Source organism: Saccopteryx leptura, chromosome 2, assembly GCF_036850995.1.
Source record: "Saccopteryx leptura isolate mSacLep1 chromosome 2, mSacLep1_pri_phased_curated, whole genome shotgun sequence".
Taxonomy (NCBI): domain Eukaryota; kingdom Metazoa; phylum Chordata; class Mammalia; order Chiroptera; family Emballonuridae; genus Saccopteryx; species Saccopteryx leptura.
In genome coordinates, this window is record NC_089504.1 from 373007361 (window position 1) to 373026381 (window position 19021).

The window sequence follows — 19021 nt, forward strand, 5'->3', positions numbered from 1 at the left end:
AACAAACTTATCAATAGATCTTTAGACAGCTTGCCTACACAGGAAAAATTATCCTACTGCTAAGCACCAATTTGTGGGAGAGTTAACTCCCATATAGCTACTAATAATCCTTCATTAATAAAGAAGATAAAGATAGTAATCTTACAGGTAGCCAAAACCTTTCATTCAGATGGCACAAAAGAGATTGTATAAGCTAACTATCTATCTCAATGGGCTAACATAATTCATGATTTTTCTCTTAAGCAAAGCCTCTCTTGTGGTTGAATGTCACAACTATTAAAAAGGCATGTCATTGGCCCTGGCCGGTTGGCTCAGTGGTAGAGCGTCGGCCTGGCATGCAGGAGTCCTGGGTTCAATTCCCGGCCAGGGAACACAGGAGAGGCGCACATCTGCTTCTCCACCCCTCCCCTTCTCCTTCCTCTCTGTCTCTCTCTTCCCCTTCCGCAGCCGAGGCTCCATTGGAGCAAAGTTTGCCCAGGCGCTGGGGATGGCTCTGTGGCCTCTGCCTCAGGCGCTAGAATGGCTCTGGTCGCAACAGAGCGATGCCCGGATGGACAGAGCATCGCCCCCTGGTGGGCATGCCGGGTGGATCCCGGTTGGGCGCATGCGGGAGTCTGACTGCCTCCCCGTTTCTGGCTTCGGAAAAATACAAAGAATAAAAAAGGCATGTCATTAAAACTTAGAAAACATGCCATGAATGAGGGTGCATGCACTCACACTTAACACTATGTATCAAAAGGGGAAGACTTGCAATTGAATGAAAATGCATTAAAGGTATGTAAAAATACAGAAGAGTGCTACATATGTAAGCATTACAACTCTTTCAAATATAAAAGGTGTACTCATTTTCAGAAAAGAAGTAGAAGAAAAATAAATTGGATTTAATATTCCATGGATTATTTTTTGGAAAAAGCCAGTAAAACCATAATTTAAAAGAAAGTTCTCATAAACACATAATTTGTGCCATGATGCAGCAAAACTTACTACTGAAAAAAAATCTTCAAATTTATTTAAGCCAGGGCACCACAGAAAATTTCCAATACAGAAAAATATTCTTTCCCCTAAAACTTTGAAAAGACTTTGATTTGCCCAAGCCTTAAGAAAACCTATGGGAATAAGAACTATGACTAAATTTTGATTGTAGAGGAATGTAAAAGAATTTCAGCCAGTGTCAGATTCTTAGACTTGACATTAAAAAGATTATCAAAATTCAGACATTTAGCAACATAATAATAAACTAAAAGCTGGGCACAGCATATAAACTATCATATATGATCTTATTTTAATATAGTTGGGGGCTATGCCTAAGTACAGACCTTGCAAATTACCATCTTAATATTTGGCAATTTCATGTTTACACCAATTTGAAAAGTATCAGGTAAGCCCATTTCTTCTTGGAAATGATTTGAGCCTATTGATTAAATATTGCATATAAGGGCAAATTTTTATTACCAGGATCCTACTATAAAAGTATGGAACTTATTTTTTAAAATATGTTTTCAAGTGCTTTGTACAGTGTAAAGTTTTAACAAGAGAAACTGAGAGTTACATATCAGAGAAAACTTTATCATGAATTTGGAAACCAATACCCCAAGTCATTGGCAAAAAAAATAAAAGTAACTATAATTGTGTAGCTTTTACTTTTGCTCTATTACAGTCCTACTAATCAGTCAGGTATTAAGAATAAACAGCAGTTAATAAGCTAGTAGGACCCTTTGCTTATACATTTAACAGTAATAATCTGTTTGTTTTCACTGATCTATCTTTGACTAAGCTAAACAGAACTAAATGCCATTTTTGGCCTACTTCTTGATACCTAAGAAAAGTGACAAGTTGATAATCTAGTCCATAATAACTGATACAAGGGTAGTGCTCTAACTCAGCAATTTTCAACAGGTGTGCCGCAAGACTTTTTAAAACATGCACTACTCAACTATTTAATCAGAGGCACTGACCTCCTTTCCCTTATACTGACAAATAAAAAAAAAATGACAACAGCCAATACAACTATAGCCATCCAGTGTAAATGCCCTGTCCTGAACCATAAATATATAGGTCACATAATAGAGTTGCATCTGACTGGTTAATTCTTGGTATCAGAAATCCTTATATACAAGTATAGGCACCTGAATTTTTAAAAAGTAACTTTGGATCAGAAAGGGCAGATAATTACTATTCTTTTTTTGTAAATCAAACAAAATTACACCTATTTTTTTCATCAGATTGGCAAAAATATATTTTTTGATGTGCCACAGAATTTTAGTAATTAGTTTACGTGTGCCATGAGATGAAAAAGGTTGAAAATCATTGTTCTTGTTACATTTAATATAAATAAATAAATCACATCTTCCTCTGCCAAGCTAGTTATAAATTCCTTGGAAGCACAAATCTTATCTGAATATTTCCTGTATCAACAGCGCCCCATATGACTACTGCAGAGTAAACATAACTAATTAGTGAATTAATTGATTAATAAACAAATTATACACAATAGTCATTCACATGCCTGAGTGGCTTCCACCGGATGGATGTATACCAGTGTATGCTCCGGACCATCCACTGACGTGTAGGAGGCACCATCGGCTGTGTACACCACCTGCTGGGGAGGACGAACCTGGTCATCGGTGTAGACGATCTGAGCCACAGTTCCAGCGTCTGGAACAAAGTGTACCTGAGGCAAAAAGTAGCAAGTATGTAGCAACTACCCCTTAGAACAAAACCAATCTCACAAGGATACATGGCAGACCAAGCACTTTACACACTTGCATTCTAAAATAGCCCCAATGAAAGAAAGAAGAATGGGAATTGATACAACCTCATCTATGTTGAGTTAATGACTCAGAGACAGGATCCAACCACCTTGTCACCCACTGATTTACTGCTTACGATTAGGCAACTGATTTAAATTCTCCTTTGCCTCAAATATCCAATGCAGATATATCTTTCCAGGAGTAATGAGGGAGCACGTAACTGATCTGGAAGTATGACCAAAGATTTCTGGTTACCAATATTCCCAAAATACTAAACACAAATTCTGTTATGTGAAAAAAAAAAAGTCAAGCAAAAGGCAATTGCTTTTAACACATCATGGAAATTCTATTTTGTAACTAATGCCCAGTTTCCCCAAAAATAAGACATCCCCAAAAATAAGACCTAGTGCAATTTTTTTCAAAATTAGAAATATAAGGCCTCCCCTGAAAATAAGACCTAGCACATCTTTAGGATCAAAAATTAATATAAGACACTGTCTTATTTTCAGGGAAACAGGGTAGATTGTTGTACATGGAAATAGAGTCACAAGAAAATCTTGATGGAATTCAGAGTTTGCTGGTTATGTTGATGTTTGTGATGACATGACTACAGTATATTAATAAATGTTGATTTTTTTGTTCAACAATAAATGTGAATTCTTGTTCATGGAAAAATAAGACATCCCCTGAAAAATAAGACCTAGCGCATCTTTAGGAGCAAAAATTAATATAAGATACCGTCTTATTTTCAGGGAAACACGGTACTGCCTTTCAACAGACACATTAAAATGAGGTCACTTTCTTTCCTCCAAGTTCTTTCACACTCCAACCCTATATTGGAGGCTATTCGTAAATGCTTGCTGAATCAACGACTGTAACAGAATTGCTTACCAGCTAGATAAAGATACAGAAAATTCTAATGAAGTATTTTAAGAGACTCTGGACAACTATTTCAGTTGTCAACAGGGTAAATAATTTCCTGTTTCTACCAAGAACTAAAGCAGAAATTGAACGTCCTAAATTGTTTTCTGAGTAGTTAGCTTTGAAGGTTTGAATTCTTGAAGGTTCAAGTTTGGCACACAGCCTGAGCCTGATATTGAAGGTATAGAAGCAGATGGTCAAAGTACACATTTGGGAGAGAAATAATTTATGTGCTGATATTGAAGTTGCGCACTCATAGGTTGGAATCCTTACTCTTATACTGTCTTGGCTTTGGATCTAACTTTTTTATTTCAATTTTCTCCAATGGATAACAGTAGAGAACCCAAAGATGATAAAGCTACCGTAATTTAATCTCCAGAAAAAAAACCTAGAGAGCAAATGCAATCAAGCACCGCAGATATATTATAAAACAAACTTTTACTTCTATACTAAGTGATCAGTCCAGCTACTACATAAATTTAATTTGTCCATGAAGATATAGTTTATATTGGAAGAATTAGGCTTACAACATACTTGCACTTCACATTTAAGTGCTACAAGATAATTTTGTGACCTTAGATTTGTTCATTAACATTAAAACCTTGCACTGGTTTTGCCTGACCGGGCGGTGGCACAGTAGATAAGAGCGTCGGACTGGGATGCAGAAGACCCAGGTTCAAGACCCTGAGGTCGCCAGCTTGAGCGAGGGCTCATCTGGTTTGAGCAAAAGCTCACCAGCTTGAGCCCAAGGTCGCTGGCTCAAGCAAGGGGTTACTCGGTCTGCTGAAGGCCCGTGGTCAAGGCACGTATGAGAAAGCAATCAATGAACAATTAAGGTGTTGCAACGCACAACAAAAAACTAATGATTGATGCTTCTCATTTCTCCGTTCCTGTCTGTCTGTCCCTGTCTATCCCTCTCTCTGACTCTCTCTCTGTCTCTGAAAAAAAAATAAGAAAATGCTTTAAAAATGCAACTTGGGTCCTGGCCGGTTGGCTCAGTGGTAGAGCGTCGGCCTGGCGTGCAGGAGTCCTGGGTTCAATTCCCGGCCAGGGAACACAGGAGAAGCTTCCATCTGCTTCTCCACTCCTCCCCCTCTCCTTCCTCTCTGTCTCTCTCTTCTCCTCCCACAGCGGAGGCTCCATTGGAGCAAAGTTTGCCCGGGCGCTGAGGATGGCTCTGTGGCCTCTGCCTCAGGTGCTAGAATGGCTCTGATTGTGGCAGAGCGATGCCCCAGATGGGCAGAGCATCGCCCCCTGGTGGGCATGCTGGGTGGATCCCAGTTGGGTGCATGCGGGAGTCTGTCTGACTGCCTCCCCGTTTCCAACTTCAGAAAAAAAAAAATGCAACTTGGTCTTCAACACTCACTGTTCTGCTAATTCAAAATTCCTAGCTTGGAAGAAGGAATGGTTAGGAAGAGGGTGCAATAAGGGAGGGTGAGATCTGCTGTCTATTACTGTCTGATCACCCACACTTGGGGACCCTGGTCACATAGTGCCATAACCATATTTACCTTTATTCTATTCTTTAATGGACATTTCTGTTTATAAACAAAACACATCAAAAATTATATATATCTGCATGAAAGTAGCCTTCAAAATGGTTTCCATGAGAACAAAGCAGCATTCTCAATGATTCTGGGAGAAGCATCTCTGAAACTTTTTTTTTTTTTTTTTGGTATTTTTCCGAAGTTAGAAGCAGGAAGGCAGACAGACAGACTCTTGCATGCTCCCGACCAGGATCCACCCACATGCCCACAAGGGGGCGGATGCTCTGCCCATCTGGAGCATTGCTCCATTGCAGCCAGAGCCATTCTAGTGCCTGAGGCGGAGACCATGGAGCTATCCTCAGTGCCCAGGCCAACTTTGCTCCCAGGGAGCCTTGGCTGCGGGAGGGGAAGAGAGAGACAGAGAGGAAGGAGAGGGGGAGGGGTGGAGAAGCAGATGGGCGCTTCTCCTGTGTGCCCTGACTGGGTATCAAATCCGGGACTTCCACACACCGGGCCAATGCTCCACCGCTGAGTCAACCAGCCAGGGCCTCTGGAACTTTTTTTTTTTTAAAGTATTCAGACTCAGATTTTTACATCATATCAGATGATCAATTTTATTTACTATATTTATTATATTTCTTAAATTAAATGTGTATATTTGATGTTTCAATCAATATCCTTATTTTGATAATACTGTGATCATATAATTTAATAAAAAATTAAACTTAAAATTATATATTTATTACCATGCTTAAAAATTAAGTTTTATACTTTGGCCACATATAAAACATGGCTCCACATGACTGCCAACTCTTCTCAAATGCATACCAAAAAATGCAGAGGTTTGCCTTTGCTATAAGAAGAGCCAGAAGAACAAGCAATTGGTTATAACAGCAATTTGAAAGGCAGAAATCACAATCACAGCAGCATTTGAATAAGTGACTAAGCTCCAGAGCTAAAGACTCAGTAGGACAATTTTCAGTTAGAGATTTACGCTCCTAATTTGAAAACAAAAGAAAAGCCACTCACTTTATAGACAAACCATGTACTCCATCACTGGTGAAGAATCAAAACCATACACTAGATAACATCAAAGAAACACACTTTCAGCACCAATCACAAAATAAAACAGAAGAGTGAACTGTGGTGACAGTGAGCTGGGGAAGGGCAGGGAAGCCGCTGGGTGGTAGCCCAGCTCCCTGAGTCACACTGGATATACTGCAGGGTGTTCCAAGTACTACAACACTCTTGCTCCTGACCCACCAGTTCTGCAGGGCAGCTCCCTCCCAACTACTCAGCTACTATAGAGAAGCTGCCATCTAGCTGTCAGCAAACTGTACCCAACCGAGAAGATGCTATCAGTACCAAGCTGGGAAGCCCAGTCTTCACCTGTGCAGCATTCTCTTCGTGTTCTGCGGACGTAGGCCACACGTGTGAGCTTTCATCTTTGGAGTCCATCCTTTCCCTACTGGACAGCTCTACGTTGGAGGCACCTAGGGCAGCATGGGGCGGAGGACAGTCATCTGTCTACTACATGAGAGTTCATGAAGAACAAAAAGGTGTCTCCGCAATGTGCCTGAAAAAAGAGAGAAAAAGGAAATAAAACTTTAAATTGATGAATGTTTTAATAAATTACAGTTTCAACCACAAAGAGAGAAAAATAAAACTCTGTAAAAGATAATACACTTGGGCAAAAAGGTAAAAGCAGAGAAATTATTTGTTATAATTATACAATGTATTGCATACTTTCTACGATCAGACACGCATGATATAATGTGAATACTTAAGGTAGTTCTTAGTTCTCCTGCTTAGGAGAATGAGGTTGTCCAAAACTAAACGTAGGTCAGAGATGGGTTCACACGCCAGCCCCAGCTGTCTCCTCTCTTCCACACTTGCTTAGGCACTGAGCTACTATACCACCTATATAGTTGAAATGAAGAGCAGACTAACAAGAGGGAGCTAAATTTTCTGGGCTCCAATTTCGTGAAAATAAATATCAACTTTGTTTCCCACTTGGTTGGTACAGGAGTGATTACTGAACCAACAAAAGCCTTATCAAACACCAATATACACTAAATCTGCATTTTGAAATCTGCGTTTTACTCTTTTCCAAAACAAGCATTTTAAGGAAATCAATTTTCCCTTTTGATGATGATAAAAATGCTGACATTTTTAAGTCCCCTGAGGTTGCTGTTTAACAGGGCAGCAGGGCAGCCATGCCCGATAACCCTCCTCCCGCCACGCCAAGAGAGTAGCATGCGCACACTAAACTATCCATCGGTAAGAAAAGCCACTGGCTAAGATCCAGCCCTAATTTTCTCCATTGTTAATGGTGAAGGAGACCAAAGTGTTGCCTTTTGGGATATTGATCACAAACTGGTTACTAAGAAACAAAAGACTCAGAAAGAACCTCTGAGGGGCTTTCTTCCAGCCTAAGAAATTGGGATGGAAAGACCTACTCCACAAACGGCCTTGGGATACTCACCTTAGCTCACTTTGAATAGGAGGGCTTCAGGCAGAGGCCTTTTAGCTAGATACCCACTGTGTCCTGTTGTTTCTTAGCTGCCTAGCAAGAATTCACCTGACATGTGTGCTCAGCTCTTCCTCAATTACCTATAAATTGCCCCTTCTCACTTTCTATTTGTGGGGCAGCCATGTTAGGCTAGCTAGTGGGGTTACCAGCTGCAAGCACTTTGCTTGATTAGTGTGTGAGCAAGTGGCAGAGGCATGTGTGCATAGCCTATAGAAGGCTATGGGTGCTTGCGCTCAGGAGAAATGAGAGATTGGGGATTGCAGATGCTTGGATTGCCTTCCCACCACCGTGAGGAGCCTTTTGCTGTTTGTTTGCGTGAGAGGTGGTTTCCCCTGCCTGTGTGCTTGTTGTCACCATTTTGAGACTTGATTAAACAGAATGGCCCAACCCCTTCTGGCTCCGCAGTTTTTACCGTCCACCCGAGTCCATTGTGGACCTACCTGGCCTCGGCCACCGGCATTACATTCTCCTTGGTCCAAAATGTCATATATACTGCCTGACCAGGCAGTGGCACAGTGGATAGAGCATCGGACTGGGATGCGGAGGACCCAGGTTCAAGACCCCGAGGTCGCCAGCTTGAGCGCAGGTTCATCTGATTTGAGCAAAGCTCACCAGCTTGGACCCGAGGTCGCTGGCTCGAGCAAGGGGTTACTCAGTCTGCTGAAGGCCCGGGGTTGGGGCACATATGAGAAAGCAATCAATGAACAACTAAGGTGTCGCAACGAAAAACTGATGATTGATGCTTCTCATTTCTCTCTGTTCCTGATTGTCTGTCCCTGTCTATCCCTCTCTCTGACTCTCTATCTCTGTTAAAAAAAAAAAAGTCATATATACCCAATGTTGCCTCACTCTATTTAAAATTTTCGTGCTTACGTGAATTCCTGGTACACATATATTTAAATTCTGATTTTCCCTGTCAATCTGCCTCTTTTTATTTGATTATTAGGCCGGCTCGAGAAACTTAGAAGATGAAAAGAAAAGTATTATTTTTTTCGGCTCCCACAGTGGAAATAAACTGAGAACATTCTAAGACTGCACAGGCTCCAAACTCTGAACCAGATTAAGGCCCAAAGAAGAAAGAAAGAAAAGACACAGGAACACCCAATGTCTGGGCCCCTCTGACATATATGAACTGCCATGTCCACACTGCGTGGGAGCCTCTGCTGGGCTGTGGAGAAGCCTGCTCCTGCTCAACACTACCATCGTCACCACCACCCCACGCCCCCACCACACACAATTCATCCTGCAAACACCGTACATCACAGAGTACTGGAAACAATGACCATATCCACCAACAGGTGAAAGTATAAACAAAGGGAGAGGGGGGAACTTTCTGGCAAAACGGAAATGTTTATATGTTGTATCTGGACTGGACTGGTGGTTATATGTGGAATTATGTGTCAAAATCAAAAATCTAGTCAATTAAAATATGTGAATTTTATCATGTATAAATTATAGCCTAATAAAGTTAATTATTAAAAGCTCCTTATAAACAGCACTATTTAAGCAGATATTAAAAGATATTCAGAGTGAGTTGTAGAGTCTGTTAATTATACATCAACAACGTTGTTATATATATTTTAAAAAGGAACAAAAAATAAGAAACCTTGAATAAATATCAACAGCAATATACAGCTGTATATGAAGAAAAACGTTTTTTTTTTGTTCAAAAGGACATAAAAGGCTCAGTATTACAAAGGCATAAAATGTTCCATATGGGGAGCATTTTTAAAATTTTATTGTGAAATAATTTCAGAGAGAAAAGCTGCAAAAATATAATACAAAGAATTCCTATATTTTTGCACTCAGCTTGCCCAAATGTTAATATTTTATCATGTTTACTTTATTATTCTCTTTTTAAATTAAATTTACTGAAGTGGCATTGATTAATAAAATTATATAGATCTCAAGTTTATAATTCTATAATATATCATCAGCATCTTGCATTGTGTGCTTACCACCCAAAGTCACATCTTCTGTCCCCATATACTTGACCCCTTTACCCTACACCAACTCCCTCTTGTCACCACCATACAATTGTCTGTGTCTGTGAGTTCTTGTTTGTCCTGTTTGTTCATTTGCTCCTTTCAGTTTTATATCACATACAAGTGAGATCACATGGTTCTTGGCTTTTTCTGTCTCACATTTCTCTTTACATGACGTTCTCAAGATCCATCCTTGTTTCACAAACAACAGTAGTTCATCTTTTTTTATGGTTGAGTAGTATTTCATTGTGTGTGTGTGTGTGTGTGTGTGTGTATACACACACACACACACACACACACACACACTGCTTGCGGGAATCTAGACTGGGACAGCCAGTATGGAAAACAGTATGGAGGTTCCTCAAAAATTAATAAGAGTTACATATAACTGAGTAACCCCTCTTCTGAGAATCTACCAACAAAATTTGAAAACATTTATGTGCAAAGATACATGTACCCCCGTGTTCCTTACAGCACTATTCACAGTGGCCAAGACATGGAAACAACTGAAATGATACAATGCCCTTTTACTACTAAATTCATAGTGCCTATTTCCCCAAAATGGGACATCATCCCACAAACCACAGTACTAGTAACAAAACCAGGAAGTTATCAGTGAAATAGTACTATTACCTAACTTATAGACCTTATTCAAAAGTTGTCAACTGTCCACCCTTCTGGTTGCCCTTTTCAGGCTGACTCAGTGCCCTAAAGGGCTAACCCAGACAGTAAAGTAGGTCTCCATAAAACCCAGAGAAGAGCCCGACCAGGCGGTGGCGCAGTGGATACAGCGTCGGACTGGGATGCAGAGGACCCAGGTTTGAGACCCCAAGGTCGCCAGCTTGAGCGCAGGTTCATCTGGTTTGAGCAAAGCTCACCAGCTTGGACCCAAGGTCACTGGCTCGAGCAAGGGGTTACTCGGTCTGCTGAAGGCCCGCGATCAAGGCACATATGAGAAAGCAGTCAATGAACAACTAAGGTGTTGCAACGAAAAACTAATGATTGATGCTTCTCATCTCTCTCCGTTCCTGTCTGTCTGTCCCTATCTATCCCTCTCTCTGACTCTCTCTCTGTCCCTGTAAAACAAAACAAAGCAAAAATAAAGTGCCACAATGAAAAACTGATGATTGATGCTTCTCATCTCTCTGTGTTCCTCTCTGTCCCTATATATCCCTCTCTCTAACTCTCGCTCTCTCTGTAAAAAAAAACAAACAGAGAAGAAATTATAAAACTGCTCTTTGAGCCCTGGCCGGTTGGCTCAGCGGTAGAGCGTCGGCCTAGCATGCGGAGGACCTGGGTTCGATTCCCGGCCAGGGCACACAGGAGAAGCGCCCATTTGCTTCTCCACCCCTCCGCCGCGCTTTCCTCTCTGTCTCTCTCTTCCCTTCCCGCAGCCAAGGCTCCATTGGAGCAAAGATGGCCCGGGCGCTGGGGATGGCTCTGTGGCCTCTGCCTCAGGCGCTAGAGTGGCTCTGATCGCAACATGGAGATGCCCAGGATGGGCAGAGCATCGCCCCCTGGTGGGCGTGCCGGGTGGATCCCGGTCGGGCGCATGCGGGAGTCTGTCTGACTGTCTCTCTGTTTCCAGCTTCAGAAAAATGCAAAAAAAAAAACTGCTCTTTGAATGCTGTCCCAAGCCACAGCTGGAAGAAAAAAAGAAAAAATGTTGTCAATTGTCTAAGTAATATCCTTTGCAGAGAAGGAAACTTTTCTGGGGCCTGGAGTCCGATCTGCTATCACACACAGTGCACTGAGTTGTCTTGTCACTTCAGTGCCCTATGATCTGGAACAGTCCCCAGTCTTTCTTAGTTTTCCATAACCTTGACATTTTTTTTTTTTTTATTCATTTTAGAGAGGAGAGACAGAGAGAGACAGAGAGGAGAGAGAGAAGGGGGAAGGAGCTGGAAGCATCAATTCCCATATGTGCCTTGACCAGGCAAGCCCAGGGTTTCGAACCGGTGACCTCAGCATTTCCAGGTCGACGCTTTATCCACTGCGCCACCACAGGTCAGGCCAACCTTGACATTTTTGAAATGCACTGGCAATTTGTTTTTCAGAATGTCTCTCAGGTGAATTAGTCTGCCATTTCTTCATGGTTACATTCAGATGTATTTTTAGCAGAAATACCACAGAAGATATATGTGTGCTTCCTATATAGGAACTTGAGATTTTTTTTCAACTTGGTTCACCGATTGCACAAATACTCAAGAGGGTAGAGGCAGGCTTATCCCACGCACTAAAGAAACATGCACAGCCAGAGTGCCTTTCCGTATTTGTTTTAGTGTCTAGAAGGTACTTATGGTGTTGTTCATTTTAATTTTATTTATATCTTTTTTAATAGGCAGCAATTTCAATTGACTCAAAAGTCAAAAGGCACAAAAAGGTATACAGTAGACAATCTCCCTCCCTGGAATCCTTTAGCAACTCTTCAGAAGCAATTTATATGATCAATTTCCTATCTATTCTTCCAAAGGTATTTTATGCATATACAAGCGAAACCATATATATTCTCTGCCTCTCCAAGCACAAAGAGCAAGTATTATTGATTCCATACAAAGTAGCATCTTTTCTAAACTTTGTTTATTCCACATAATACCATAGTTTTTGCATTTTTCCATATCCATATAGCAGTTCCTCAATTCTTTATTATAATTTGTCATATTTATAACACATCATAATTTATTTAATCAATATTATGTTAATAAACATTTAGGTTATTTCTAATCTTTAGCTATTACAAACAACACTGATGAACAACTTTGAACATACATTGTTTATACGTGTTAGTTTCTTGGATTCTTCTAAAGTCTCTGAGAGAAGATACTGAATCAGTTAAAGTGGCTGTAGGACTGTTAAATCATTATTAGTTTCTGAACTCTGGCGCTGGAGCTCATCTCCGTGTGCCTGGTGCACAAGGACACTGAGGATACACAGGGAAAAGGGCTTACTCAGTGGAGAGGCGGCAGCTGGTACAAGAATAATGGTTAAGAGCCTGGGTTCTGACCTGGATTTGGATAGCAATTCTGAGACTTAACTGACCTTGGGCAAAACAGAGAAGTTCCCCCAATTCGTCTTCCTTTTCTGTAAAATGGGGACCATAGGTTATTAAGAGAAAGACATGGCCTGACCAGACGGTGGCACAGTGGATAGAGGGTCAACCTGGGACGCTGAGGACCCAGTTTCAAAACCCTAAGGTCACCAGCTTGAACATGGGATCATAGACGTGACCCCATGGTCGCTGGTTTGAGCCCAAAGAATGCTGGCTTGAAACCCAAGTTTGTTGGTTTAAGCAAGGAGTCACTGGCTCAGCTGGAGGCACCCCACCCCCAGTCAAGTATGAGAAATCAATCAATGATCAACTGAAGTGCCACAATGAGTTGATGCTTCCCATCTCTCTCACCTTCCTGTCTGTCTGTCTCTCTTAAAAAAAGAGAGAGAGGCCCTGGTCGATTGGCTCAGCGGTAGAGTGTCAGCCTGGCGTGCGGGGGACCCGGGTTCGATTCCCAGCCAGGGCACACAGGAGAAGCGCCCATTTGCTTCTCCACCCCCCCCCCCTCCTTCCTCTCTCTCTTCCCCTCCCGCAGCCAAGGCTCCATTGGAGCAAAGATGGCCTGGGTGCTGGGGATGGCTCCTTGGCCTCTGCCCCAGGCACTAGAGTGGCTCTGGTCGCGGCAGAGCGACGCCCCGGAGGGGCAGAGCATCGCCCCTGGTGGGCGTGCCGGGTGGATCCCGGTCGGGCGCATGCGGGAGTCTGTCTGACTGTCTCTCCCCGTTTCCGGCTTCAGAAAAATACAAAAAAAAAAAAAAAACCACACACACACACAAAAAAGAGAGAGAATGACATGAAAGAGTGCATGTAAAATGCTTAGTGCGATGCCTACCATATAATAAATATATTTAGCTTTTTTTAAAAAAGGTATACAATCATGATTGCATTTTTCTATCTAATTGTCTGCCTCCCCCTCAACTCAAAAGTTCTTTCAGGGCAAGGAATGTGTTTGCTCACGAGAGTAACTCCAGCTCTGGCACATGACAGGTACTCGGTAAGTAAAGGTACCACCGTGTGAAGTGGGAAAGAAGAGAGGGCACCCGGTCCAGCCAAGCGTTCAGGGATGATGTCTGGGAGAAGACGAAACGTAAGGACAAATGGGAGCAAGTGAGCAGAAATGGGAAGGGCCAGTCTGACATACCTTTGTTCTAATTCTACCAAAATAAGAAAGTAGACATTATATGACATAAAGTGCCAGTAAATTACATCAGGCAAGAGTAAAGGAAGAAAAAAAGGAAATACGTTTCCTCTGGCGTGGGGCAGAGCAACAGCAGTTAGTATACGCACAGGGCAGTCTGTCTGTAAAATTTAGCAATGAGGATGAGACACACTAGCCACAACAGCAGTTCCCAATAATTTTAGAATACTGTGAGCAAATGAAGAAGCCCAAGAGGGTGAAAACCCTTTAATTCCAAAAGTGTCTTAAGAGAGACACAGAATACCCAGTTAGTAGTTCTTGTTCTTTAAGATATATAGTTGTAAGCCCTATTGAGCTTCTGTAATTATTAAACTATTTAAAACACCACTGTGACATTCTGCAATTATTTGTTTAATAAATACTTCAGGAAAACCGAATTTTAAGCATGACTCCACACTGAGTGAGTCACTTTAAATCCTGTAGCACCAGTGTCTTCATTTGCAAAAGAGAATGTAAAATGGTTTTGTTTTGTTTTGTTTTTGTTTTTTGTGAGAGAGAGAGAGAGAGAGATTGGCAGGGAAAGAGACAGGAATATCAAGCTGCTCCTTATGTGACCTCCTGCCCAGAGAATTGAACTTGCAATCTTCATGCTGTGGGACTGCACTCCAACCAACCAAGCTATCCGGAACTATCCAGCCAGGGCTTAATTGTTTTCGAGGGTTTTTTTTCGATTGATTGATATTTAGAGAGAAAGAGAAAGGAAGAGAGAGAGGGGGGAGGGGGAAAGGAAGCATTCATTTGTTGTTCCTTTCAGCCATTGGTTCTTCACTTGTTCTTCTCATCTGTGCCCTGACCGGGGATTGAACCAGCAACCTTGTCATTTCAGGATGATGCTCTTAACCGACTGAACTAACCAGCCAGAGCCAAGGTTTCTAACACCTATCCTAGCGTTAACCTTAGATGGAAAGCTGTAAGTAAAAAATCCATAGAGGGGCCCTGGCCGGTTGGCTCAGCGGTAGAGCGTCGGCCTAGCGTGAGGAGGACCCGGGTTCGATTCCCGGCCAGGGCACACAGGAGAAGCGCCCATTTGCTTCTCCACCCCTCCGCCGCGCTTTCCTCTCTGTCTCTCTCTTCCCCTCCCGCAGCCAAGGCTCCATTGGAGCAAAAATGGCCCGGGCGCTGGGGATGGCTCTGTGGCCTCTGCCTCAGGCGCTAGAGTGGCTCTGGTCGCAACATGGCGACGCCCAGGATGGGCAGAGCATTGCCCCCTGGTGGGCAGAGCGTCGCCCCCTGGTGGGGGCGTGCCAGGTGGATCCCGGTCGGGCGCATGCGGGAGTCTGTCTGACTGTCTCTCCCCGTTTCCAGCTTCAGAAAAATGAAAAAAAAAAAAAAAAAAAATCCATAGAATCTGAATTGACATCCTGGCTTCCAGACTATCACAAGTGCTCACTAGTTACATAACCTTGGCCAAATCACTTAACCTCTCAATATCACCATATGTGAAATAAAGATAATAATTACCCCCTAGAGTTATTGTCAGGGTTACATGATATATAACAATTCTAAGTACAAGATCTGGCACAAGTATTGCTCCCATATATCAACTTTCATATTCTAAAGATTTTTAAAACATATTTATCAAATAGCAAATGCCCTGTACATAAACTTCCTTTATAATAAGACTGGACATATTTGGTTTCCTTTTTAACTATACAATTTATAACACTCTGTTAATCTTTCATCATCTGCAATGTTTGTTATCTTATTTTTCAAATTGAGGTTGACATTCAACACAATTTTGTTAGTTTCAGGTGTGCGGGAGCCCTGTTGATCATGACTTCCAGGACATGGGCAGGGAGCACCCATGAGCTGCGGCAGCACGGCCCAACTGGCAGGTGCCAGCAGGCTCGGTTAGCAGGATACAGACCTCCTCCCAGTCCCGACCCCTGTGTCTCTTCTACAGACCTGAAAGAACTAGTGAACCGAACTACACTTTGTCTAGAAAATGGTCATCCATATTCCTTTCTTTTACCCATTGTCCAAAATATTACAGACTTTATTTAGGAAGAGAAGGTAATGCTGGCCTTTCTATCCTCTCTAATGACTTTATTCAACAAATATTTATTAAGAAACTTAGTAAATGTCAGGTACTGTTCTAGAACCTTAACAAACATCGGTGTAGCCAAAAAAAAAAAAAAAAGGACACTTGCCTCCTGAAGCTTCTAGTCTAGTTATTTTTTCTTGACTAGTGTTGCATACTTGAAAGTATGAGCTTTAGCCTGATCTGTGGTGGTGCAGTGGATAAAGCATCGACCTGGAACTCTGAGGTCACCGTCTCTAAAAAGAATGAAGTCTTTTTAAAAACATTTTTTTAAGTATGAGCTTTAGAATGAGACATATCTGGGTTCTACACCTCCAGATCTACTATAAGCTTAACAGGTGTGATGTCAGTGAGCCACAAAGTGATCCTCAGTCTCCCCATTGAAAATCTGAATTACCTGCCCAGGTTGCTGGCTGTAAGAATAAATGATTTGTCTTCACCGAGTCTATAAATGCACTTTTTTCTCATTTTAACATTTCTGAACTCAGGATCTATTTTATACCAGTAGTGTCCTGCAGTCGCTAGGCTGCAGGGGCAATCAGGATATGGCTGCCGCTGTCTGCTCCCGTTTGCCCTTGCTGACAGCCCTCCGGGAGTTCTGTGCTCACTTCACTGTGTCGTGTGCACTGTCAGCACAAGACATCCTGAGTCTAACTGCCATTTTAAATGTTTTCAAAAAGATTACACCATAATTCAGTATTAAAACTGAAAGACATAGGAACAGCAGCTGGGCATAAATTTGATTAGGGAAGCAAATATCCATAATTGGAAAAATGACCTTAACAACCATACCTATGGGGCCTGGGTATAAAAGACAGCAAAGTAGATGAAACTGCATTATGCCCAGTAAGAAAAGACCAGGATCAGCCCTGGCCAGTTGGCTCAGTGGACAGAGCATCGGCCTGGCATGTGAATACGTACCAGGTTCAATCCTGTCATGAGAAGCGACCATCTGCTTCTCTCCCCCTCCCTCTCCTCTTCTCTCTTTTCCCCTCTCACAGCTGGTGGCTCGGTTGGTCTGAGCATCAGCCTCAGGCACTGAGGATAGCTCAGTTGATTTGAGCATTGGCCCCAGACGGGGGTTGCCAAGTAGATCTCAGTGGGGCTGCATGTAGGAGCCTATCTCCCCTCCTCTCACTTAAAAAAAAGAAAAGACGAGGATCAAAACTCCCAGAATCGGTATTATAGTGTGTCCGTAAAGTCATGGTGCACTTTTGACCAGTCACAAGAAAGCAACAGCCCTGGCCAGTTGGCTTAGTGGTAGAGTGTCGGCCTGGCGTGCAGGAGTCCCAGGTTCGATTCCGGCCAGGGCACACAGGAGAAGCGCCCATCTGCTTCTCCACCCCTCCCCCTCTCCTTCCTCTCTATCTCTCTCTTCCCCTCCAGCAGCCAAGGCTCCATTGGAGCAAAGATGGCCCCGGGCGTTGAGGATGGCTCTGTGGCCTCTGCCTCAGGCGCTAGGATGGCTCTGGATGCAATAGAGTGACGCCCAGCATGGGCAGAACATCGCCCCCTGGTAGGCATGCAGGGTGGATCCCGGGCGGGGGGCATGCAGGAGTCTGTCTGACTGCCTCCCCGTTTCCAGCTTTGGAAAAATGCAAAAAAAAAAAAAAAAAAAGCAACAAAAGAAGATAGAAATGTGAAATCTGCACCAAATAAAAGGAAAACCCTCTCAGTTTCTGTAGGACGATGTGGCAGCATGTGCGCATGCGCAGATGATGTAACACCATGTATACAGCAGAGCAGTCCACGGCCATGCCAGTCAAGATGTGGACGGTACAGTGGAAAGTTCAGTGTGTTTTGTGGCTCACTAAATTCGAATCCATGACCAAAGTGCAACGTGAATATTGGCGTGTTTATAACGAAGCGCCACCACATAGGAATAACATTACTCGGTGGGATAAGCAGTTGAAGGAAACCGGCAGTTTGGTGGATAAACCCCGTTCTGGTAGGCCACCAGTCAGTGATGAGTCTGTAGAAGCTATATGGGATAGTTACCAAAGGAGCCCTAAAAAATCTGTGCGTGAGCCCACATCGAACTGCACTGAATAGGTATGAAACTGGGAGAGTTTTCCTTTTATTTGGTGCAGATTTTACATTTCTATTGTCTTTTGTTGCTTTCCTGTGACCAGTCAAAAGTGCACCATGACTTTATAGACACACTATAGTTTCTTGGAGAAGATTCCTGGTGGCCCTGGCTGGTGGTTAAGTGTCAGCCCAGTGTATGGATGTACTGGGTTCGATTCCCAGTCAGGGCACACAGGAGAAGTGGCCATCTGCTTCTCTCCTACCCACCCACTCTCCTTTCTCTCCCTCTTCCCCTCCAGCAGCCAGTGGCTTGACTGGTTTGAGCATGGCCCTGGGCGCTAAGGATAGCTCCTTTGGAGCACATCAGCCTCAGGCACTAAAAACAGCTTGGGATTCGAGCATCAACCCTAGTAGGGTTGCCAGGTGGATCCCAGTTGGGGCACACGTTGGAGTCTGCCCCACTATCTCCCCTACTCTCACCTAAAAAAATAAGATTACTAGAGACAGCTGCATGCCCTCTTTTAAGAAACACTGGGTCGGCCCTGGCAAGGTGACTCAACACATAAAGTGTTGTGCTGAAGTGCTGAGGTTGTGGGTTCAATCCCTGGTCAGGATATGGAACAATGAGTTAATGTTTCTCTCACCCTTCCCCCCAACCCCTCTCTCTCTCAAATTAATGGGAAACTTTTAAAAAACAAACAAAAGAAACACTGAGTCACCAATACTCTTAATGGCACAGACACATGGATTATTCTGAATTAAAAAGTGATTCTGAAAGTGATGGAATTTTAGGAATAACCTAGTCAATTTATTTCGCTTATATTTTCTCTTTCATATATGCATAAAAGTGATGTGATTAAAAAATCTATACCTAAATAATAATTCTGAAAGAGCTCTTTTAGTAAGCAATACAAATATAAATTCTAAGTGGCAAAAGTACTTATATCAGAGTTTAATTGGCAAGACCTTTTTCTTTTGTAATGATACATAAAAAAGTGTATCTTCCCATCAACATCTTTGATTTAATAA

The 19021-nt window shown here is 42.6% G+C and overlaps 1 protein-coding gene across 1 annotated transcript in view; it reads right to left on the reverse strand.

The window, feature by feature from the left end:
- Positions 1-19021, reverse strand: part of PRDM10 (PR/SET domain 10) — a 113908-nt gene that overhangs the window by 64853 nt on the left and 30034 nt on the right. Inside the window, exons 2-3 of the mRNA XM_066365235.1 lie at positions 6548-6734; positions 2507-2671 (exon numbers count right to left, since the gene is read on the reverse strand). Of these exons, the coding sequence (XP_066221332.1) occupies positions 2507-2671; positions 6548-6616 (234 nt within the window). The 5' untranslated portion in view covers positions 6617-6734. The remainder of the gene's footprint in view (positions 1-2506; positions 2672-6547; positions 6735-19021) is intronic.